We start from the raw sequence: 25019 nt of genomic DNA, 5'->3' as shown, positions 1-25019 counted from the left end.
GAGAATGAATGCACGCGAATTTCGGCTTGTAATGGTTGGTAGAGCACAGCCATTGCAGACAGCTTCCGGCTGATGGCTCTGTCTTCTCTGTGAGGTAAGAGCTATGGCATTTTTTTTTTTTTTTTTGAGTTTGCAAAGATAGACTACTTTAGAGGCAGATAAGTTTGACGTAGTCATTGTGGAATAGCTGTGTTTGTCCGGGGAGCCAATGATGGCAGATTGATACAGTGAAAGGATAGAGCAGCAGGGAGCTTAGTGAGGCTAGGAGTGATTTAAATAACGAATTATGGGCTCTTAAGGTGGATTTAGAAAGATGTGAAGGCAGGAGGGGAATGAAGAGGGGTGGGAAAAAAGGAGAAGCAAGAGACCTACAGGACCTAAGAAGGAATCGTTGAGTAAACAGGCTGGAACAACGGGAAAGTCGTGATCAGAGTGGTTGCTTACGTGTTCAATAGAACCTACACCTTTGCCTGTAGAGGTAGTGTTCCTTCTACCTGGGAACAGCGGAGCTGGTGTGTTTGAGGAGATTTCACCCAATGTCTGCTGAGTTGCCTTTTGTTACTTCTGTGATACTGGCTGTTTAATATTGGGTTTAGAATGGTAAGACATGCTCATGTTTACTTTGGAGACTATATGTAGATGAAAGGGTTTTAGTTTTTGTTTTAAAGAACTGTATTTTCGCTGTCTCATGGTATCCTGCAGTCCTCATGATGCACCCGAACAAGCAGAGCTTTCTTAGCAGAATCTGTTAGGACGGTTGTGCTAGGAGAGCTGCAGAGATATTTCAGCAAGAACGAAGATGTGATTAGGAGGGTGAGTTAGGTTGGGTTTGTGGTAAGGTCCATGGTGAGAATGTAAGGACTAGTGTGGATATAGAACGGAAGGGAACAAGGTCACTGGATGGATAAAGAAATGACGGAAAGAGAACCTGACATGCTGGCCACACAGCTGGACATGAAATCCCATGGTTATGGCTGGAATCGAGGTGAAGAAGGTTTCACTGAGAGGAGAGGTCACCGCACATGGGTGATGACAGTGATGGGGCAGGTGGAGGGTAGTATAATTGGGCAGCATGGACCTTGGGGGAACAGGGTTCTGTTGTTTTTTTCTTTTTTAGGTGGTAAGGAATGATGGTCTGGAACTTGGTAAAAGCAAGAGCTCCTTTCCCCTGCTCCAGACCCTGAGAATTAGGGATGGCTAGTGCAGGCAGTAGTGCAGTGATTCTCTTTCTGTGTGGTCCCTAGACCAGCAGCATCAGATTACCCGGAAACTTATTGGAAGTAAACATTCTCAGGCCCCTCTGCAGACCTACAGAATCAAAATCTCTGGGGTGGACTCAGCATCTGTTTTGACCAGTCCTCCAGGTGACTCTAAAGTTCGAGCAGCACTTTTGATTGAGTGATTGGGGGAGTGGAGGGAGTCATCACTGTCACCCCATGAGAACTCTGATGGGTTTTCACCCGGTCAGTTTGGGAGGCAGGGAGAGCGCTGGACTCCGTGGACATAGATCTTGACTCTTGTGGTCTCCAGTGGTGTCAGGTTGAGAGTAGTAGAGCACATTGCAGAAGTTTGGTCTTTGCTTGGACCTGGGAGTTTGCTATTAGTGTCAGCAGCTACTACAAGGAATAGTTAATACTACTGTAGTTCTCTTTGCTAGGGTTTTAAAAATATGATTGCAATATGCAAATTTTAGTTAAAAGCCTTTATAAACATTTCCCATCATAAAAATGAATTGTTATTGTAAGAAATAGTTACTTGCAAATCAGGATTTCTTTTTCCTTAAGCACTGTGATGGATTAAATGTTATTTCAGAGAGATTCATTCATCCTAATCACCCTATCCAGAATAACAGGTATGCCATTATGGCAAAATTGAGGAGGGAAGAGATTTGATTGAAATAACTGTAAAATTGTTGCAAAAAACAAAGGAGTAGGTTAACTCTAGGATGTGTGAATATGTGTGATAAAAGATTTGTGGAGGAGGAATAATTGCAGCTGTGTGGAAGGAGCCTCAGTGGTGAGGCATACCCGTACTTAGTAGCTGTGATTCTTGTCTCAGTTCAGTGTTTGGCCCCAGACCCAGAATTTAGGGTGCAGCTGGCCTTGTACAGGCCCATAAAGGGAAAGAGGAAACCCTAGCAGCCCCTGCAGTCTTGGTGGCAGGCTAGGATCATGAAAAGAGCTGTGAATTGGAGATGAGGAGACTCATGCACGAGTCCAGATGGATTCAATCAAAATGTGTTGCATGCATGACTTCAACAAATATTTGCACACCTCATTTGTGCCAAGACACTTTTTTTTTTTTTCGCGGTACGCGGGCCTCTCACTGTTGCGGCCTCTCCCATTGTGGAGCACAGGCTCCGGACGCGCAGGCTCAGCGGCCATGGCTCACGGGCCTAGCCGCTCCGTGGCATGTGGGATCTTCCCGGACCGGAGCACGAACCCGTGTCCCCTGCATCGGCAGGCGGACTCTCAACCACTGCGCCACCAGGGAAGTCCTCAAGACATTTTTTATAGGCAAGGAAGTCGAGGCCCAGAAGTTTGATGACTTCCTTAAAATCAAAGGTAATGAAGCAGCTGGAATTGAATCCAGGTCTCCTAAGTCTGAAGCCGGCTACCCGCCGTGTAAGTGTGGTGGCTTGGTTTCCAGTGCTCTCAAGAAGGGCCTCTTGCCACTTTCCCTCTCCCTCTGAAAACAACAAAAGAAGCTTCTGAAATATTTGTCTAGTAAACTTGTGTGCTGGTTGGTCATCTATCTTAAACCCCTGTCAACAGATGATTCATTACTCAACATTGTAGCAGGCACCGACTTCAGTGGGACAGCTCCTTGAGGAAAGGAATGGCTCTTGGTCAGAACACCTAAGACCCTGGTCAGTTTTGATTAGTTGTCCCAGTTGCCCTGTTCACTCTGTCCCAGCTCTGAGCCATCAGATACTGGTATCTTAGGTTGCTGACTCCTTTTGAGAACATTTAACTGTTTCATTTGCATGTGAAGCATTGTTTGACTGAAAAAATTAAGACTCATAAAGAACTTTGAAAGGTTGCTGCCTCGCTCTGGATACAATTTGTGCTAGATTGATTTAATGTAACTGATCAGAGCTCTGATGAATTCTGTGAGCTGCCAGTCTTAAATCAGTGAATAAATTGGGCTGGTTTTATTTCCCCAAAGAGAATATTTGGAGAGGGGACTGGAGGGAAGATGAAGAAAATCAGAATACGGTTGTACAGTGGCTTTCCAGTTCCCTGAGATAGTGTTTCCTAGGTGATACTCTTACTGATGAAGAGTTCCTTCTTTCCCTGCCTCCTCACCTCATGCTTCCTTCACAGCTCTCTCTCTCTCTCCTTCTCTAGGGAAACATTTTTGTTTTCGGGGGGCCATGCCACTCGGCTTGCGGGATCTTAGTTCCCTGACCAGGCATCAAACCCGGGCCCCCGCAGCAAGTCCTAACCACGGAATTCCCTAGGGAAAAAGTTTTGGATTGTTGCTTTAGTTTTGCTGTTGAGGGAATTAGTCTGGGATGGTAATGCCTGTGAATCAGAATTCTAGAGCATTAATCCATTTCTTACCATTTAGGGTTCTGTTTCATTCAAACAAACTATGTAATGGACTTTTCATATAGGCGTTTGATTAGATTCCGAAGGGTCAATTCAAGCCGTTGCAGGGCCTGGGGCCCACATTTTATAGCAAGACTGGTTTCAGTTTTGAATGATTTGGTACTTGTGCTAAAACCATTCAAGACTGAATCCCAGAACACCCACACTGGCAGTGCATTTGTTCCTTTTTTTTTTTCAGCATGCCTGATATTTTTTAGGATTTGGAATTGGCGGATAGGACCAACCCAGAAAGGAATCCCAGCAGTCGGACTGTTAGCAGAGAGAGTATTTCAGCCGGAGTGATTAGCAGTATTTGGCCATGAGGAAGAGGCCTCTAAAAATAACTGGTGAGCAGAGTTTGCAGTCAGGTCCAATTTCAGTTCTAGAGGCCTTGCCCAAGGAGCTGTTGGCCAGTCCACAGCTCTAGTAACGAAGGGCCTGTGGTGTGCCTGATACCTACTCATAGGGCTTTGGTTTTTTTTCTTCCATATATATTATTAATGGATTGAAGAAATCAAAATGGCAGAAGGTAAAGGTATATTTTTATTGTTTGGGTTAAAAGTGACTTGGGATCTAGCCGACAGTTTTTAGCTTGGTTTTCAGTTGTGCGCTGTTCAAATATTTTTGACTAAGTGCTTTGACTGCATCTTCTACGTTTTCTATTTTGAACTTCTGGAGACCTCGATGTTTCAAAATAGTTTAATTTTTCATGGACTAATCTGTCTGTAATATGAATATTAAGTTTTAGTGTCTTAACTTAGAATATCTTTTATTGTATCGTACTACCAGAGACCACATTTTACAAACTTCAGAAAAATAAACATGTTGTCTGTCTTGGTCTTAGACATTAATTACTGTGAACGTAAAGAATTGTGTGCATTCAGATCTCATGTAAAATTATAGGAAATTTAAGGGCTTTATACGTCCCTTCTTGTATTAATGAGCACACTTAGTTGGCTCAAGCAGAGACTTACCATATGTGGAAATGGACCTAATTTTTGTGAAGCAGGCAATAAATGCAAAGAAAAGACATTGGGATTTTTTTTTGTTTTTCAAATCAAATCATTAACCTTCAAGTGTTCTTTAATGATGTGTTGGTTTACATTTTTGTATGTGTTTGTTTTTGCTTTTCTTTGTAAGTTAAGATTGTCTTTTCATTTAATTGAAGGCAAGCTATATTGGCTTATTATATTGAAAATGTATTTAAGAAAAATAAAATAGACATATTCAAGACTGCTTCCAGCTCTCAGCTGCCCCAGCAGCCGCTGGAAGGATTCTATTATTAGTATAGAGAGTATGAGTATCTCTGCTTTGAACACCGTTTTAAATAAATGGTTAGAATGGCTTCCTTGACTTTTCTGATAAAGTGGCCCATGGAGCCGTGAAGAAGAATAGGAGATATCTAGCGGACTTTCAGTTCTCTTAGAAGGCGTTTCTCCTCTTCTGCATGGATTGCTTAACGTACATAGTGAGGCAAAGTCAGCTGTTACTTCTGACCCACTTTTAACAGTTCATGGCTCCTAAAGGGGGACATTTTGTAATGTAGGAAAGTAACCAGTTTGGTGAATTGCTTTTATGTTAACTTTAAATGAGTAGAATTTGTGTATAAATATGAAATCACCAGCATAATGCTTACCAAATCTCATAAATGGTTATTTGTAATTCACTTAGTTGTACTTCCAGTTAAGTAACTGACTTGTGCTCAGGTGCTGGGGGGGCATCTTCTATTTTCCCTTTTCTAACCAAATAAATAAAATTTCCGATGGTCCCTAGCCCAGGCTTCATTCTGGGGAGACTCATTTCATTGATCACCATGGTAATTTTCTGTGTTCGGTAGTATGTGAGAGCGTTTTCTGATTTGATGGGTCAATGTGGAAAAAAAGTGAATCACATAGTTCTTGCCATATTCTTAACCCTCATTAAAAAAAAATCTTTTTGATTAATCCCTGGGACTATATAGGTTGACTATGGAGCCAGAAATCAAATGAAAATTCTTCGATTTATTCTGATTTTAGAAAAGAGGGACAACTACTAGATGTTCTTCCAGAATATGTTTGGAACACAGTACTGGTTTCAGGTGTGCTTGGGGAGTTTTAAACTCTCTCGAAGGGTTTATCTTACTCTGCTTTTTTCAGTTTAGTTGGACAGAAACTTATCTGCCCTTTGGGACTAGGTACACCATATTTACAAAGTGACATACCAAGAGTGTGCTGTTTAGTGTCAATTAAAAAGTTTCCCCTAGAAAAGATGTCTCAAGAAAGACTCGTTTCTATAATTTACTGTTTTGTTCCTTTATGGAATTGGTAAATATTAACAGTAAAAAGATTAATACTACTGGAGTAACACCTCATGTATTTGACATTATAAAGGGATGGATAAAATAATGCTAATTATTTCATGTTCTAGCTAAATAACATTTACTCTTTTTTTTTGATGTTTACCTTTTAAGCGATAAATCCATTTAATAAAAAAATATTTTGAATGAAAATCTTTCCAGAATTTATTGTACATTTCTTGCATTCTTAAACAGTTTTAAAACAATAGTATAATGACAGAATGAATATGATGTCATGATTACCTTGTACTAAAGATTACTTTAATAGTTAAGGACTGTAAGTTTAATAGTTAAGGACTAGTCAGGGTTGCCAGTGAGCATCAATCGTAAATGGCCTCCTGCCACTCTTCAGGTTCTTGTGTCTTGTCTGCTCGTGCTGTATTCAGACATTTTATAGGCCTGCCCTCCATCAGCACTTGTTGCTTTAACTCCTTTGGGGGAGGCTGTCTCTAAGGTCTATTCTTTAGTTTTGTGCAGTGAGTTAGGAAACTTGATTGAAGTTGTTAGCATCATGTCTAAAATAAATGGGAATAGATTCTAGGTAAAGGTGTATTCTTTACTGTCTTTGGTTTTCTCTCTCTTTACCCTCCTAATCCCTTCTCTCTGTTTTGGTATATGCATTTATATAATTTTTTTTAAAACTCATTTCCACTTTTTACTTGTATTTGGTGTTGCAGGTCAATAACTTAGACGAGTATTACGAATCAACTTGGATAAATGATACTTTCCTTTTGAGAATCTCAGGAATTTTCCCCCTCTGTTTCTGCTTTAAGAAAGAGATAGAAATGGAGAAAGAATTGGACTTGGAATTCAAATGATTATTTTGTTTTACTAGCTATTTCTTTATAAGCTTATTTCAAATAGCATCGTCTGAGGTGTACTTTTATTGAGGTACACATTTTGAAAACTTAATTATTGAGTAAACAACTGAGTCATGTCTGGCACATATGTGCTGAATAAATACATTAAATGAATGAATAAAATGTTGAACTATATTTATTTGGCCTTATTATTTTCTAGTTAATCAGGAACAGTACAAGAGACTGGTAATCAGTTACAAAATGTCCAAGAGGAGATAAGACAAGACCCCAGTTTTCCTGCCATTTTAGCACTTATTTTAAGTTTGATTCTTAGGTAATAAGTAGCCAAGGGAGGAACATCGTTAGTCACTATTATAGTTCCATATTTAGAAGGCATTATTCTTTTTTTTTTTTTTTGCGGTGCACGGGCCTCTCACTGCCGTGGCCTCCCCCGTTGCGGAGCGCAGGCTCCGGACGCGCAGGCTTAGCGGCCATGGCTCACGGGCCCAGCCGCTCCGCGGCATGTGGGATCTTCCCGAACCGGGGCACAAACCCGCGTCCCCTGCATCGGCAGGCGGCCTCTCAGCCACTGAGCCACCAGGGAAGCCCCATTATTCTTTTTATAGTTAGTATTCTATACAAATGGGTAATGTGCATATATTGATTTGTTGTATAGAAATAAAGGTTTTTCCAAATACAGTCTTAAAAAATGTCTTCATGTTTGTAGAAGTTCAGTAAATTAAACATACAACACTGTTACTGAATCTGTGGCGCTCCCCTTCCCACAGAAGCTATTTCTTTTCTTTTTAAAAATTATAGTGGTGCTTTATTTTATATTGTTCTTCGTATAACTTCTATCCTTAAGACACATAAAATTTTGGAAATCATCATTTTCCCTCACCAGCACTGCAGACAATTTTCACCCAGTCTCCACTCCGGTGACTATGTTCAGATAATAAAACAGTGGAGCCTATTTTAAGTGGATTTAATAAGTAACATTGTGATCTGTGCCCAGCAGGTATTTTTTTAAATGTGTAAGTTATGTTTTTATATAGCCAGCTTTTAGGAGACTTTTAATAGATCATGTGAGGAAAAAGAAAAAGAAACAAATCAGGTGGCCGGATCTTATTTGGTAAAGCATAGTTTTGTAAGTTCACCATGTGATTATTTATAGATCTGGCCCTTATTGATGGGTCTGTTAATATTTAAAGAACACTAGAAAAGGATATTGACTTTTTCTTTAAGAAGGAATTTTGTTTTATTTTAGTTCACCAATTTATATACTTAAATATAGGTATATAAGTAAATATGTGTATGTTTGAGTGTGTATATTCACAAACATAACGTACACACTCTAAGACTGATTCAGTTTTTATGACCCCTTTTGAAAAGTTGATCTAGTGGTTGGTTTAAAAAATATGTATATCTTTTTAACAAGAAGAATTGATAGTATGTTCTTGATTTAAGCCACTGGAAAATTACTACCAGTATTCCCTAATTAGAACTGGATTTAGGAATCAGGAAGCAGGTTTTAGATGAGAGCTAGTGAGGTATCTGAAATCATGTAATTTGGCCCATTCATATGGAGCAAGGAATTCAGGACCATAGAAGTCAGGGCTTATTCCTTGCTCGACCCACCTTATGCTGGTGGCTTTGGGTGAACCATTTCATCATTTTTCTGTAAAACAGAGATGATTATTCCCATCTTTACCCCCAGTGTTGTAGTGGACACTTGGAAATATTTGGGGGTGTTTTTGTTTGTCATAATCGCTGGGAGCTACTTACCTGTGGGACCAGAGGAAACCAGGAATGCCAGCTGCCCTGCAGTGTGAGGAACAGTCGCACAGGATGAAGAATTGTCCTGTTTAAACCCAGAAACACCCTCTTGAGAAACACTGACAGGACCCTTGTGAGAATGGCATGCACGTAGAGGAGGTAATGTGCTCCACCAGCGGAAGATAGCATCCTACTTTCCTACTTGCTTGATAAATTTTTCCTTTTCCCAAAGGGCATGTTGAGATATGACATATTCTTCTAATTTATTTATTAATATTTAATATTTATCACATTCCTTTTTAAGAGAAATTTGAGTTTTATGGTCCTTTTAAGGACAGTGTTGACCATTTTCTCTTAATATTACTTGGCTATCATTATTTTCGTTTATTTTTGGCCGTACGAGTATTTCCAGAAGAGTATAAAGTATATTAAACATATCAAATGTGATATATGACACTTCTGGTGGACAGCACTTTACAAAACTGTATCCTACGTCGAGACCAATTATGAAAACCTTTCCCTTTTTCCCTGGGTCCCAGTGGATCTTGTGGAGGTGGACTGAATTGCACTGTTGGGCTTCTCTTCTTCCCTGACCTCTGTTTCCTATAAATAGTTTCCTTCCTTTATCTCTGTGTCTCTGGCTAAGAATATGAAGCGTTTTGCGGGGAGCTTCTTCTATGGCAGTTACAGTTTTCAAGATTCTACAGAAACTAAATGCGACAGGAAAAATAAAGGCTTTGGCTACAGTTATGATCTCTTTAAGTTGTTGATATGCTCTGAACTTTGAAGGAGGTTATATTTAGGTCGTTTAGATAAAGAACTTGGAAGGAATACACATATCAATTTTTATTTTAAAAAAATCGCTAGCCCATTAGTAGTTTATTTCTCTCGTTACTTAGAAGTTAGGGTCATACATATGTGGTATTGAGGCTAAGCATAGTCTTTTCCATTTTTAAAATCTTTATTTTGTGGAACATGATTTAAGAATTTAAGTGAAAACTATTGATAGTTTTGAAGTGATTTACCATTGGAAGTACTCTCAAATTCCTGGAGAAATATTTCAGTGAAAAGAGGTTCAATAAAGTGTTTTCTTCTTATATAATGACATTGTCCGTCTGTTTTATTTTTTTAACAGAGACAAAGCATGGAGGACACAAGAATGGGAGGAAAGGAGGACTTTCTGGAAGTTCGTTTTTCACGTGGTTTATGGTCATTGCATTGCTCGGAGTCTGGACATCGGTAGCTGTGGTCTGGTTTGATCTTGTTGATTACGAGGAAGTGCTAGGTAAGGATTTTCATATTGTTTCTTATTGGTACTGTCAATTCTGTAGCCTCTCAGTGGTTCTCAGTAGGGAAGGAACAAAAGGGGATGTTATCAGGGTTACCTTGCTGTGGTACTTTCAACTTCTTTGAACATGATCTGTCATAGAAAAAAATAGGCTTTATATTGTCTATATATCACACCAAAAAGTTTTAACAGTACGTACTCTCGCGACATGCAGTACTCTGTAATTTCTATTCTATTTTGTTGTATTATGAATTTTTAAAATACTGGTCAGGAGCCACTGAATTTATTTAGGGACCCATGAATGGATCATAAACACAATTTGCAAGACCCTGCCTTAAAGAGAGCATTTCCAAGCACACGCCTCTGTGTCCTTGTTGGAACTGTTGTGTGTGGATGTGAGTGTGTGTATGAGTGCATGTGCATGTGTAGGTGTGGCCTGTAGGATGTTCTGAGGAAGTTGCTGTGTTATTTCTGATAGTTGTCTTCCTTTCCTCTCCATTTCCTTTTCTCTCCCCATAATCACTGCAGTTTTTTCCCGGTTTTTACGTTAATGATTCTTTATAATTTTTGGAGTCATACTTTTTTTTTGTTTCACCTGACCAAGTCTCTTTTTGTAATTGAGATAAAATTCAATATTGTAAATATGTAAAAATGTACAGTTCACTGTTTTTTAACATATAATTTTGTGCTGTCATCATTATTAATTTCAGAATATTTCCATCCCCCTCTCCTTCTTGTCTCCTGGCAAGCACTGATACACTTGGTGTATTTGCCTATTCCGGACATTTCACATAAATGGAATCATACAATACATGGCCCTTCGTGTCTGTTGTTTTGCATTAGTGTAATGTTTTCAGGGTTTGGTATTTACTCCATTTTATGGATGAATTATGTTCCATCGTGTGGATTCACCACATTTTGCTCATCCATTCATCATGGATGGACATAGGGGTTATTTCCACTTTCTGGCTGTTGTGAGTAAATGGCCTTCCTTTCTAATAATCCAGTGAAAGATGTGGACCTTTTCACTGAAAAAAATGCATACTTTTCTCTGTATGTACAGTGTCACAGAGAAAATCCCCTCCCTTCCAGAGACCGTTCTGCACTTTTGCTTTACTTATTAGTTTATAGCCAGCCATCTTTCCGGGGGGAAAGGCAAAGAATAACAAAACATACATGTAATCTGCCTTTTGTTAAAGCTTCTTATTTTTATTATTGTACTTCGAGGAAAGTGCCTCCGAGTAGATTGGTAAGAGTGATAGAGGAAGAATTTTAGTTTGGAGATGAACTTCTGAGTAGCTCTGTGCTTTTGTTAACTTATGTTGATGATGTTGCGAAGCAAAGCCTATCAGACAAAAGAAGAGATTTAGAAGATGTGTACATTTAAGCTCAAGTAACAATTTTCGTGTTTTTGTATGCATGCAGCCAAAGCAAAGGACTTCCGTTATAACTTATCAGAGGTACTTCAAGGTAGGCTATTGGAGATGCCTTTTAAGTCTACTTGTGTTAGTCTCTAAAACCTCATCCTTGGGCTGCTATTTTAGTTATCACCTGCATCAGAGAATGTAAGTGGTAGGACCAATTTTCCCTCTTAAATTTGTGAGAAAGTATAGTATTTTCTGTCTTTTTATTGTTATTTGAACTCTGTGCTATACGTAGCCTCAACTGCAGACCAGCGCTTTTCACTTATATTTTCTTAGCTATAGAAATGATAACTTCCTTATGTCTACATTATTATTGTTATTGTCACTTTCAACGTGTATGTGCTTTGTCAATCAGACTTCTACATAGCAGATTAACTATTTTCCTAAGTGGAACAGGGCTCTGGGAGGGTCTAGGTTGGTCATAGCAACTCTACTCCCAAAGATCTTCCTGCTGTTGTGCAATGTTTTAACTTCTTTTTTTTTTTTTTAACATCTTTATTGGAGTTAACTTAGTTTTTATTTTAAAATGGTGGCAGTAAGGAGGGAAAGTGGCGGGGGATGGTGGTGGTGGGATGAACTGGGAGATCGGAATTGACATATATACACTAACATGTATAAAATAGATAACTAATAAGAACCTGCTGTATAAAAAAATAAATAAAATTCAAAAAAATAAGTAAAAATAAAAGCATTGCTTAAACAAACAAAAATGGTGGCAGTGCTGCCAACTGGTGTTTTAGTACTGATGCTGTATTTGTAAATGTGGTTTAAATATTGCTATTTAAAATATTGTTGTTTAAAATATTAAATTAATAAGTCTCTTCACAGCCATTGTCCAATGATGAATTATAAACTGTGTTGATTTTAGGATGTTTTTAGGGAACTGAATGTATTTGACTTATATTTGAAATGCTGAATAGTGCTCTGAGATGATAAAGTTAAAATACACAGTTACTGTTCTTGAAGGAGGAAGTCTGCTGTATTGTCTTCTCAGCTTGTCTGTTCTAAGCCTTATTTTTTTTCTTAGTAGTAGGTGGCCAGTGCTAATTACATTTTTAAGTAGGATGAGTGTAAGTTTTCCTTTGTAGTTTCAAAAAGCCAGTTTTACATACTTTATTTCCAGAAGTCTGTTTTTAAAGGTTGATTCATGATGCTTCTGTCATAAATCATTATTATGAAACGTAAAATTAATCATCCTCTTATTTTTAGTACTTATACTCGATGTTATATATGGTCTTTATTTGAGGCTCAGTGGGTGTTCTTTTGTTTTGAATATTAATGGTGTGAGGAACTTCTATACTTTAGAAACATTAAATTTCATGTAACTGTTAGAAATGGATCTGTATTATTCCTTATGTATGTTGAAAATTTTACCTAAAATATTTTTAGCAGTAAAGTTAAAAAAAACTACTCTGAAATGATTAAATCTCAGGGTATTGTTAAGCCCTTAAAGAAAATATTATCTGAGTTATATTTCTTAGATTTGTTAGGTGAATATTTCCTCAATCTCTAAGTGAACTGCCTTCATTTTTAAGTGAGGTTATCATTAGCACGGCTTTTAAGGATGAAAGGAGCAAAGAGTTGCATTGATTGGTTGCATTAATGGCCGATATGCAGGACTGTAAGAAATAGTAACACCTTATTAAATTTGTTTTTCCTTTTGTTCCCATATCCGTCTTTCCTTCCCCTCTTGTAGGAAAACTGGGAATCTATGATGCTGATGGTGATGGAGATTTTGATGTAGACGATGCCAAAGTTTTATTAGGCAAGTACACATTTTTTTTTTTTTTTTAATTAGTGGTGCTAAAATGTTGGAAGAAAAATAATATCGGGTTGGCCAAATGAACCTTTTGGCCAACCCAGTATTTTAGCTTTAGTAATGTTTGTGTCAGTCATTTCCATTTTATGAAAGATATTTTCCCACTTAAATCATTTATTTTATTCTTGTTGGGATGTTGAATGACTTAATTATTTTTCTATAAACTCTCACATTTCAATTTACTGTTACAAATGGATAACTGTATAGCTCCTGCACAGATATAAGTAATATAATTTCATATGTGTTTTTAGATTTAAAGCACTTTATATTCTGAACATAACATTTGAACATGTAGATAATGTCCTAGTCTACTTTCACATAGGGTAATGGCGACCATTCTTTAGCATCATTTGACATAATTCAATGTCCATTTGAAAATGTAAATTTCTGAAGGCTTACATAAATTCATTCTGAAATAAAATAGTGGTAGTAAACATCTTATAATGTCCTATGACTATTTGAAAGGTAACATTAAAATATAAACTAGTAGTCTTTGGCCAGGTTTCTTGATTTTTTTTAAGTCTTGGACCCTTCTCTTATCACCAGAATTACCCATCTTTATCATGGAGATTTTTTAAATAATAGATAAAGATGTGATATTCCTTCATTTAATTTTAAAATACTCTCATACTAGAAAGGTTGGTGCTAATTTTAATATGGAAATTTTATATAATCTGGCCTGGTGAGATATTATTTCTGCTTGTTAAACAGCATCCTTTCCTTTGTTGTAGTATGTAGCGTAATATACATTAAAACATTTCATACTAAAGTCTTTAGAAAAATAACAAATATGGCAAGGTTTACATACTAAGCTTAATAGAATAATGACACAGATTCTTCCTAGACACACAATTTTGTGTATATTTTATGGATATGAAAAAAATGGGAGATACATCTGTATTGAAGTGTAATAAAACGTCTTAATTTTGACATTGTTTTCTTGTTACTGCTCAGTGAGAACTATATTTGCTACTTAACAGCGAAAGCTTCCTATACCCATGAAATTTCTTTTCCTGTCTTAACCGTAATAGAATTTTCTATACAATTTTGTCATTATATATCTAAATTTGGGTTTCTATAAATATGGTCAATTCTCAGAAGACTATAATCCTAGGCATGCGTAAGAAAGAAGATTACATAGACCTTATTTCAGAATGATGCTAATTTGCATGCTTGTAAATGGTTTATTACTTCATTTTGTTACTTTTCTTTAAATGACAGATTCTGAATAGCAAAGCTTTTTATTTAAAAAATTAACTTCATGTGAGCCGTTGCCTCATTTTTAGAAATAATATTACTTATCTACTGTATTTGTTGATTTTTTTAAGGGGGCAGGTGCTTAAAATCAGCTATCTTGGTCTGTCAGGAAATGTCAACTATTAAAAATTAAAACATGTTATTTCTTCTACAGCACACATTGATTTCTATTGCAAACTTACATTAATAACTTGATTTTTAGTATTTTAGATTTCAAAAATGTATTCCCCTTAATATTTTTAAGCAACCGTTAAGAGTTTAATTAATTGTAATTTAGAACATTGCCATTTGTGGGTAGCCACATATGTGGTATGGGCAAATGGTAACTTGTTCCTTTTGCAAGAATCATATACTTGGAGACAGAACTCAGTTGGTGAATCTGAGTGTTCATTTGGTCATTTGACTATTAAATGCGCAAAGGCTAAGATAAACTATTTTACTGTATGTACAAATTCGCAGTTGGCTTGTGGCTTTGGTAAAGATGAAAGAAACTAATGTAAGCTGTTTGTCCTCTGACCTTATTCTGTAGTGTTTGAATTCTCTGCATGAAATACAACCTTGATGGGAATTGAATTTTATGACTAAGGTTCTTTTCTACTTCGTGAGGTTATTGTAGCCTAGTTGTGCCTCTATTACTGGTGGATGGTTGCAAGAACCAGGTGAAATTCTGGCCTTGCTGGGCTCTGTATGTTCAGGGAGAGATTACGGGGGAGCAGATTCAGTGAGTGTGTACCCTATAAGGAGCCAGATCTCTGGGGTACGTTCTCATTGGAGAAGCAGTTCAAGGTTAAGGGCCTTGGATTAAGGCAGAGGGAATCCCTGGGGAGGGATGAAAGTAGAAAGTCAGAGATTGGGTGAGAGCTTGGCATGGCAGGTGTGGTAATAGTTATGCTGAACTTCCATAGGTTTGGATTTCTCTCATTAGTATTTCTTTCTGGAGTCTTAAATTTGCATATATCTAAATTTGATCAATTTGAGGAAATGTACACATTCATGTTTACATTTCCTTTACATTTCAAAGTTTGCTTTTCTTATGAACTATAAAGAGAATGAAATATGGGAGTAAATCAAGATCAATAGGCATCATTAAGTTTATTACTTCTGGCCACGGCCCTGACAGTATACTTTGAAAATATTCTAAGCCTGGTCTTGTTTACATTCCTTCCTACTTTTGTGGCCCAATTATCTAAACTAAAATGTCTTTGATTTTGGTTTGGATGATTGAAAGCTACATTGTCTCATCATGTATTCTTTGAAAACTTGTTTCCCAAATAAATCCATAGGAAAGAGGACTAAATTCTGAGTAGCATTTTCTTAGAGTAACACCACCTGTGGATTACATAGTTATCCTTTTCCACCTAGCTGGCACCAGCTATGGCCAGAGAACAAAAGGGAAGGCAGTCCCTGGAGCCTTGACAAGCATTTGTGGACTTGACAGATGCCTGAGTGAGCAGTAGGGAAGGGAGGGCTGGATCTTGCCCAAAGGCAGGCACATGTTGCTCTTTGGTTCAGGCCTTTTCTTAGAGGATAAGGAATTATAAACCCAGAACATATTTTCTTTTTCTCTTTGGACTAGTACTTCTGTCTTAAGAACCACAAAAATGTTGCATAGTTGGGTAATCAGTTTTGCTCAAATACTTTTGCATATTCGTTGCATACTTCATCCTGTCATGCTGAAGGGTGGTAAAGTTTTGTATTTTATATTCAATACTTGGAAGTACTTGTATCGGAAAATGGAGAAAAAGAAAAATGTTTATTTTAAGTATACAGCTGTAGAGTTTTTGGACAAGGAGAAGAAATAGTGTTATTCCCACAGGGGCTTGGGTGGGAATACAGATCTCTGTTCACAGCACTTGTCAACTGTTCAGTTCAGTGAAGAAACATGCTGGGTTGGTCAAAAAATAATTTAAATACCGACTGAAGTTTGTGGGGTTTTCCCCCCCCCAACGCATGAAGAATGGCGCAATGTAGTTCTTCTATGGACTAATGTGGGGAAAATTCACTATCATCTTTAACATTAAACTAGTTGTCTTATTATTATCCCTTACCTGCCAATCTTGATTGCTGGTAGTTATGCTGTGTGGACAAATTCTGTGTTGTCAAAGCCAGAAATACCAGATTAGGTGGTTATAATCCGAACAGCTCTAAAATCGTAGATGTGCATATTTCTCACAGCCTGTCTTTTTTTTTTTTCTCCTCAAAATTATGGAACTTACTGTATAGAACTTGACAGTTCTACTGGTGGACTTTGATACCTACTGGACCCAAGAGACCAGTCTTACCCAAAGCCAGTTCTTCACAGGGAAGAAACAAATGATAAAAACGATATATACACTGCTTTCTTTCCATATGGGGGTCTGGGATCTTTGCAGTAGAAGCTAATTCCGTGAGCTGATAGGGAGAGAACTCTGGAATGTTCCTGTTGGCAGGTGACTGGCCTTGATCACATCTCATATTGGTAGGCTGAGCGAATTGTTATTAATAGCTGACTCTTATTATTGGTCAGAATGACAGGACCACAAGTCAGTAACCAGAACATTGTATAGCTAACATTTTCTAGTTTTAAAATTTAAGTTGTTTATCTGGTATAATTTGAGCACGTTGGTGCCCATCTGTGGAGGCTGAACAGTTAACCCTGCTAGTCATATCAATTCCAGAGTTTCCTAAACTAACTGCAGCTCCTAAAGGGAAAAGTTTGAGGAAATGAACATTTCTGTTTTCAGTGAATATTTATTGATATATGTAAGTGTTTGTATAATCAACTCTCGATAATATCTGGGTGCTACACGGGCAAATGTGGGGCTTGTCGGAAGTGTCTTTTTATCCTCATACGACCTTCACTCACTTTTCCCGTTGAAGTTGGTCAGTCTGTTTTGGCTGATACAATTTTGTGTTTTTTTTGGCTCTCAATTCTCTGATGAGAGAAAGGCAAACCCGGTTAGGGGCTGGTAGGAAGGGTGAGGATTGGTCAAATTGCTTTTCCTTTAGTCCATATGATTGAGAGTTGATTGTAAGGTGTGCATCTTAACCGATTTCTTTATTTTCCAAAATACCTTTTCTGTAAACTTCCTTGACCATGATGCACATCCTTTTTGAGATCACTCTTCCTCAACTTCTTTTTTCCACCTAACTGCTCTCCTTATTTTCTCTTTCTCTCTTCCTTTATTCTTATGTAGGCCTGACCAAAGATGGCAGTAATGAAAATATTGATTCTCTTGAGGAAGTCCTTAATATTTTAGCAGAGGAAAGTTCAGATTGGTTTTATGGTTTCCTCTCATTTCTCTATGATATAATGACTCCTTTTGAAATGCTAGAAGAAGAAGAAGAAGAAAGCGAGACCACAGATGGCGTTGATGGTACGTCACAGAATGAAGGGGTTCAGGGAAAGACTTGCGTCATCTTGGATTTACATAACCAGTAACTTTGATGCAGGGACTGAAGTCACTGGCTTGTGAACCCCCGAAGCAAAATCTCCTTTTTCTTTCTTTCCTTTGCTCATCCAGGGCTTAACATGCAGTGGGGCAGCTGCGATCGGACAATACAAGGCAACTGTGTCATCTTTTCCCCAGTACAGCGCCTAGCTAGTCCCTTGCTTGGCTTTCCCACTTGAGGAAAGCGGTACCCCCTCCTTCTCCTACTGGTCCACAAAGTGCATTGAGAATGATGTTCTTGGTAGTATAATTGGTTTCTGTATCGTTTTGTTTCAACTCATGTACTTGCTGAACTAAATTCAGAAACTTAATAGCACATTGTTTTGTGTTTAACCCTTGCTGCTTGTCCTTCTAACACGCTATTCATTAAGATGATTATAGTGGAATTAATTATAAAAATATTTCTAGCATGATACATAAATTCAGTGCTTCTCTGTTGTTCTTTAACATGACTGATGTGTAAAACGATGGTCCTTTAAAAGGCTGATTTTTTTCTTTAATTGTAATTTGTTTAGGTCGATTTGTCAGACAGGTTAATACAAATTTCAGTGTAAAATTCTGTATTAATGGTGCTTTTAAAATAATTTGAAAATAACCTCATATTTTTGCCTTAGGGTAGTTCAGTTACTGTATTCAGATAGTAGTGTGTCTGAATCTTTCTGTCTGTGAAAGCAAAATTTATTTTAAATTTCATTTCCAAATAGACATCCAGAGAAAGTAATTTGTATTTTTTTTAAAGGAGGCATATTACACAGGAAGGAAAATGTCAATATGTTATCTTAAATAATGTTGTACATATTAAAATTATTCATCCTAAATAATGGTCTTTTTCCATTTTTTCCTGTATTACCTTATTAATTGACCATCAACTTTGGCTTAGGTATATATGGTTTTTATATTTGTAAATTAAATTTATTAAAGTGGTAATTCTTTTTAGGAGAATCAGTTTTTGCCATTAGAAAACCTTAAAAACACCTTTGAATCAATTCATTTAAAATGAGTTTGCTTCAGTGATAGCAAAAACAATTGTATTAGACATATGTAACATGCCTTTCTTAAAATGAGATTTCATTCATTTCCCACCTCAAACAGAGCTCTTATAGCTTAAGAGTGATAAGATCCAAGACCTTTGATTTCTTTTACCCTTTTTGGGAGTGGTGTTTCATGTTTTTACATCTCTTTGAGCCTCTGTGAAACTTAGCCTAGCTTTGGTTCTTTATAGAGCTTAAAATTGGAAAATATTTGCATTTTTTAACATTTTATTTAACTACGATAATTTCTACTTTTCAAATATTTATTCCTATTTTTTCCCATTTAATCAAGTTGCTTTCAGAAAGTAGATTATTCACCCATTTTTTCAGAAGGGAATATGACAAATTTAGTTTCTTTTTTAGAGCTCGCTCTTGCAGGCTTATCAAAATGAGAGCCTTAAAGTAAAAGTCTCGAATCAGAACCCTGGAAGCACATCAACTTCCCCCTTGACTCAGCACTTACATGTGTCGGGAAGACTGTCCAATTTGCTAATCTTAGTTTAAAAAAGCATTATTCAGTAGCTACTTTTGGAAATAAGATACATGTGTTGTACATTGGACAGTGATCTCATAACGCTTAAATGACTATTATAACCCTAGTTTGTCTTTTCCTGATTATTCAGGGACTATGTTTCATTCTGTTAATGTTTCTGACAGTCCAAAGCTTCTGATTTTGGAGTGTTAATATTTTGGAACAAATGAGTATGATTTAATAATGTTCTTTCTGAAAGCTTATGCAGTCTTTGCCTGTATTTATCATGTCTTGCACTTTGAATTTGAGTACTGTGACATATCAGAGCTCATTAGGTTTAAATTCAAAAGCAGTCTGAAGTCTCACTCAGAGAAATTCTCTTAGACAGATGTCTGAGATTTGTTTTTTAAGGCAGTCTTGTTTCTTCATGCTTCATTGTTACTAACCCTAGAAGATGTTTGATCAGTTTATGAGAAGTAAATAATTAAATTTGTGTATTAAAAATGTTTGGAATCATTAATTTCTCATCAGGCTCTGCTTTTTTGTCATGCTACTAATGCACATTTTATGTACAGAAATTAATTATGCTGTATTCTTGTAAGTGAAAAATAAGGATGTGAGATTATAATTTGCCATTTCTTTGGTATCCCTTCTGATCAGCCCTTTTGAAAAGCCTCTGATGAAGGTAAAATCCAGGTAGCTGGTGAACCCCTGACTTCTGTGACTGCCTTCAACTTGTGCCTAAGGCTTGCTTTGGTGAGAAAATAAAGTTATTTGCAAAACTGGTATAGAGTACTTTGAAGCTGAACAAAGTTGCTTTGCTTACATTTTGTTTATTATGTATGTTACAATTCTTAATCTTCTAAGGCTTTATTGTGTAATTTTCTGTTCGATCATAGAAATATTTTCCTAGCTTGTGTCTTTTAAGCTTAGGAACTTAGTTAAAAAGGCAAAAATGTAATCTGTATGTTTGAATGTTTATTTATGGTGAATTTTACATTGTACTGTATTTACTCTGCATTTCCACTTTGGAACAACCAAAGGCACTTTGAGGAATGTGCTCTGAGTTCAGATGCCCTTATCTCCTCCGAGCTGCCCTTCCTCAGAGGAAAGTGCCGTTTGTCCAACTGAAAAGGCGCCGGGTTCTCTGGAATTTGGTACCAAAACAAGGAAGTGGCACTCAGGGGACTTGTTTTCTGCACTTTAGTTTCTTTCAGCTCTTATTTTCCCTGGGATGTGAGGGGTGACGTGTAAGTCAGTTGGAGAGGTGTCTTCTGGGTGCTGATCTTATTAAATCCCTGAGGCCCAGCTGCCGGCTCACTGCGTCATGCAGATGCCTTGGACTTAACGTGCTGGGTGATATCCTGCTTTTTCACCTTTTTCACTTGATTCTTCATTCTAGAAATTACCTCCCTGTCTTATAGAGCTGTATCCAGGCGTGTAAGAAAAACTGTTTTCTCTGCTTGAATTCTGGTTTGCTTTCATTTACAGTTAGCTAGATGGGGCAAAATGTTTCCTCGTTTGGCCTGATGTTTATAACTTTGGAGTATTAGTAAAGGCAGATAGAAGCATAGACAGTGATGGATTTGAACACCTGGCAGTTATACCTTTGGGGGCTCGATACTCAGCAACCCTTTCGAAATCAGATTCTGGTCTATAAAACAAGTAAAACGTTTTCTGTGTTTTGAGCTGTGGAAATGTCTTTGATCACCATGCCTATTTGGAGCACTTTTATAAAATCCAGTGATGCAGACTTTATTATCACAAGTCGATAGATGGAACACTGTGCTGAATTCTCTGCCTGTTATTTGTTGCCATAACTCTGTAATACACAGGAGTAGATATTAACTAAACTGTGAACTGTCTGAAGTTGGGAGTCAGGTTAGGCTGCATTTGAATCCCTCTTCAAAGCTGAGCCCAACATAGGTTATTTATTAAATATTTGCTGGGGTTAGTCCTGGTGAGTGAGAACGTCAGGAGTTACCCATTGCATAATAAAACGCCGATTATTTTTTTAAACAGCTTAAATAAGTGAAAAAAATTATTGGATGTATTTTGTTTTCCAAGAGAAATGACACTTTGGAGTTCAGACAATAAACTGACCTGTGCTAGCTGAGGTCTTCGCATGATCTTTCTGCTATCTCATTCGTAGTTGTGTCTGGATTTTATCTTTATTCAAGCTCTCAGTCTCTGGATGTAATCCCTTCTTAAACTTTTAGTCTTTCAGTCCTCTGATGTTCTGATCTTCCCTCATCCCAGAGGGTTGGAAGGTTTGTAGCTTCCTTTTTTCAAAAACGTCTGTGATAATATTGTTACGCCATCTATTTAAAAATAAAAAGGAAAATGGTGTAGCGTCTTGACTTGCGTTTTGCCAAGACTAGACTTATGTTCTAGAGCAAGTCTGCCTAGCTCGCAGAATCTTCTCTTAGGCGTTCAGGGCCTCATCTCTAGTCAGTGTTGAAATAAATTATGATGCTTCGTACAGGGCAGCAGGCAGCTTCGAAACTGAGGCTCAGAGTGACTCATTGGTCTCACCAGGGATGGTGGGAGTGACTGGGATGACCTAAGTATGACATGATACTCAGCTGACCAATTCTGTGCCCGACTTCCTGAAAGCCTGCAGCAGCTATAGTACTTGGGCTTCTGTAACGGAGCCAGTCTTCTAAAATTGTGGTGAAACCGCAGGTCCAACCGTGATGCAGCGTTTTAATTACACACAGAACATTTCACTTTGAAAATGTGTGTGGGATAGTGGCCCTGAGGCAGTTGCCAAAATAATGTCAATTACCTTAGGCAGCACCCTCAGGCTCTAAGGAGGTATATAAGACCTGCTTTTTCCAAATTTCTGTATAAGGATTACCAAATAGTCAACTTAGCTATTAGCAGTAATCACCTTAAAACCATCAGAATAAACGCACAGGGCAAAAAAGAAGTAAACAACATGGTGATTACTTTTTTTTTTTTTTGCCATTCTCTTTGACCGTAGCCACATCCTAATGGCTTGGGTTCCATTATCATTTCTCTACTCTGCACAGCATTTCTTTACTCTGAGAAGTGTTTTTGAATCGTTGTTTCCGCTCTCATTGGTCATTTTTTTAGCAGTTGACCTTTGCCCTGTGTCTGCACCTCCTGCTTCTGGCCTCCTCCTTTCTCTCCTGCTGACTCAGTTTCTCTACCCTTAGACATGCCTTTGTTTCCTAGCCCTCAAAACATACGAATGCAGATCAAATTCTTCAAACTCTTATTCCTTTCCTGCCCACTGAGAATCTTGGGAAACCCCATAGATGATCAGTTTTCTTCTAAGGAGGGAAGAGAGGCGGTGATGAGCAACCCTGGGGTTTTGCTCACCCTTCTTTCTACCTGTTTTCTCATTGTAACGTGACCGCCTCTTATACTCCTAACTGTATATGGGACATTTACTAATAAACAGAATTCAGTAGTGTCCTCATCCTAACCCTTTGTTCATTCCTTCCTTTCTACAACCACTACTTTGACTTTTAGAATCCTGCATTTTCTATTCATTCATTCATTCCCTGCGTTTTCTTGACTCTCCCCTCTTTTTGTTACTTACAGGCTCCTGTATTACCTTCTGTTTTCCAAGTGCTGTGCTTTCTTTCATGTTTATACTCTTTCCTTCAGAGACTGAATATGATGATTGTTGTTTAAATTATTAGTTCGGTCTTTGTCATGTCAAAAATATTGAAAAATGATTGAATATATTCTTTAAGTTCAGAAAAGACAGCTTAGGTTGATACTTTGGCATTTTATACAGTACAGTGGCACATTGTTAATTTGTATCACTTTAGGGATTTATACCCAAACTGGAAAAGTTTTAAATCAAGTACTTATTATATTTTCATGTTTCTGATCAGCTAATCTGATGTTGATCTAATATGTTGGCTTATTTATGGTAACTCTAGCCTTTTCATCAACATAGCTCTTTTGACTATATCATAATAGTGGAGGGGTAGGGGGATAGTCTGATTCCCACCATTCTGCTTTTTAAGGGAAAATCCAGGCCTCCCCAGTCAAGAACATGCAGGAATCAGGAGGGGACATTAGCACCATTAAAAGTGTATTTTAATGCGTTACGCTAATTTCTCTTGCACATTGGATAATACCCATCAGGAAGGGACATTAGCACCATTAAAATTGTATTTTAATGCGTTACGCTAATTTCTTTTGCACATTGGATAATACCCATGTATTTAAAAGTTGTCATTGCAAGAATAAGTTTGACATTTTACCTAAATAAACTTTCTTGGGGAGTGGTCCAAGATAGCGTTCGGTATTACACGGTGGTGTGCTGTTTTTGCTAGAGTTTAAGAAAGAACTGGGCTTTGTCTGTGAAAAATAGTTGTTAGACACACACACTGGTTTTGGTTATGTATGCATGTCAAGTAACTGGATAGATACGGACAGCCGCATGGAACAGTTAATTCACGTTTCTGTTTTTAATGTAGTCATTGGTAAGATACGCTAACACTTTTTTTCCAGAATGACAATGATGATATCTCAACCAAAATAAGTTGCCATTCTCAAATGAACTGTCTCATATGATGGAAACAACTTGCCATGAACAGAGAGAGGGGAGGAGATTTAGGAGTGGAGGGTGATTCAAACAACAGAACAGGAGTAAAAATCTCATCCTGGCAGTGGGAGTGTGATTATGGTTTTGAGAAACATACCGAGGGGGTTCCACAGTTTCCAGCAGGACTATGTGTGAAAGGGCTGAGGGGCTTTCCTGGGACACTTCAGACCTTAGTTGTAGGGTGACAGGTTGTACATGGTCCTGCCTCCACAGGGGATGAGCAGAAATCACCCTACCTCCTACCCTGGTGTCCCCAGGAAATGGATTGGCAACCTGGAATGCCACTTTGGAAAGTTTGCTGATGCGTGAGTGTAAAATAACATTTATGTGACCAGGAGATAGAATTGGGAACATCAGTGGGTTGGGATGCTAAGTACAGGCTGGCTGGAAAAAGTGTACGGCGAGGTATGTGGTACTGATACTTGTTAGAAGGTTAAAAATAAACACATCAGAACTTTCATTTGCCTAGAGAAGAAAGAGAAAGCCTTTGCAGAGTTTTTAGATGAAGAGTAAAAAAGTTAGTATATACCTCCATAATGGTATAATTCTTATTTATGTAATTTTTTATAAAGAAAGTTTGAAACTATGGGAGAAAAGCCATGATTATTCAAACAGTAAAGAGTAAAATTCTATCAAAATATGCTATCCTTTTTTTGAGTGGCGGTGATAATTGAGTAGGGAAATAAGGTCCCCAGGTCCTTTCACCCCTGGTGCTTGTAATTGACCGTCTGTGTCCAAGCAGAAGTCCACTGACATCCAGGTACCACTGAGAGGGAAATGCCATTTCCTGTGGTAATTAGACATTTCTAAAGCCATCAATTCTTTCAGACCTAAGGCAGGTTGTGAAGTTGATTAAATCAATGATGTTTTTAAGATGCATTTTTCGGTTATAGGTAGTGAAAGTAAGGTTCTAAAATGACGTATGAATGATAGATATTTGTGTGTTGCAGGAATGTATTTTTTTAATGGTGAATTTAAGTAAATTTGTTCAATAGTTGCATCAATTTAAACTATTTTATAGATACTGATTTTTTAATTACCTTAATAGTTTCTGTTTGTAACATATTTTCATCTTGTAAACACCAACAGAAGGACCTGGTGGGGTAGCCAAGAGAAAAACCAAGGCTAAAGGTATTTCCTGTCTTTCAAATTAGCCTTGAGTGAACCAAGTTTAATGCTTGAAAATGCGTGACAGTTTACAG

The 25019-nt window shown here is 37.6% G+C and overlaps 1 protein-coding gene across 3 annotated transcripts in view; it reads left to right on the top strand.

Moving 5' to 3' along the window:
* ASPH (aspartate beta-hydroxylase) overlaps window positions 1-25019 on the top strand; it is a 207742-nt gene that overhangs the window by 25795 nt on the left and 156928 nt on the right. Inside the window, exons 2-5 of one of the 3 annotated variants that reach the window (XM_082859065.1) lie at window positions 9640-9789; window positions 11218-11262; window positions 12913-12981; window positions 17469-17872. In XM_082859065.1, coding sequence (XP_082715191.1) covers window positions 9640-9789; window positions 11218-11262; window positions 12913-12981; window positions 17469-17713 — 509 coding nt within the window. In that variant the 3' untranslated portion in view covers window positions 17714-17872. Of the gene's footprint in view, window positions 1-9639; window positions 9790-11217; window positions 11263-12912; window positions 12982-17468; window positions 17873-25019 lie in introns of those variants that run through there. The other 2 variants (XM_082859064.1, XM_082859063.1) reach the window with 2 other exon arrangements.

The sequence above is a fragment of the Leucopleurus acutus genome, assembly GCF_964270905.1.
Source record: "Leucopleurus acutus genome assembly, chromosome: 17".
In the NCBI taxonomy this organism is placed as follows: domain Eukaryota; kingdom Metazoa; phylum Chordata; class Mammalia; order Artiodactyla; family Delphinidae; genus Leucopleurus; species Leucopleurus acutus.
The sequence above is the reverse complement of the archived record's forward strand: the minus strand, read 5'-3'. Positions and strand labels throughout refer to the sequence as shown.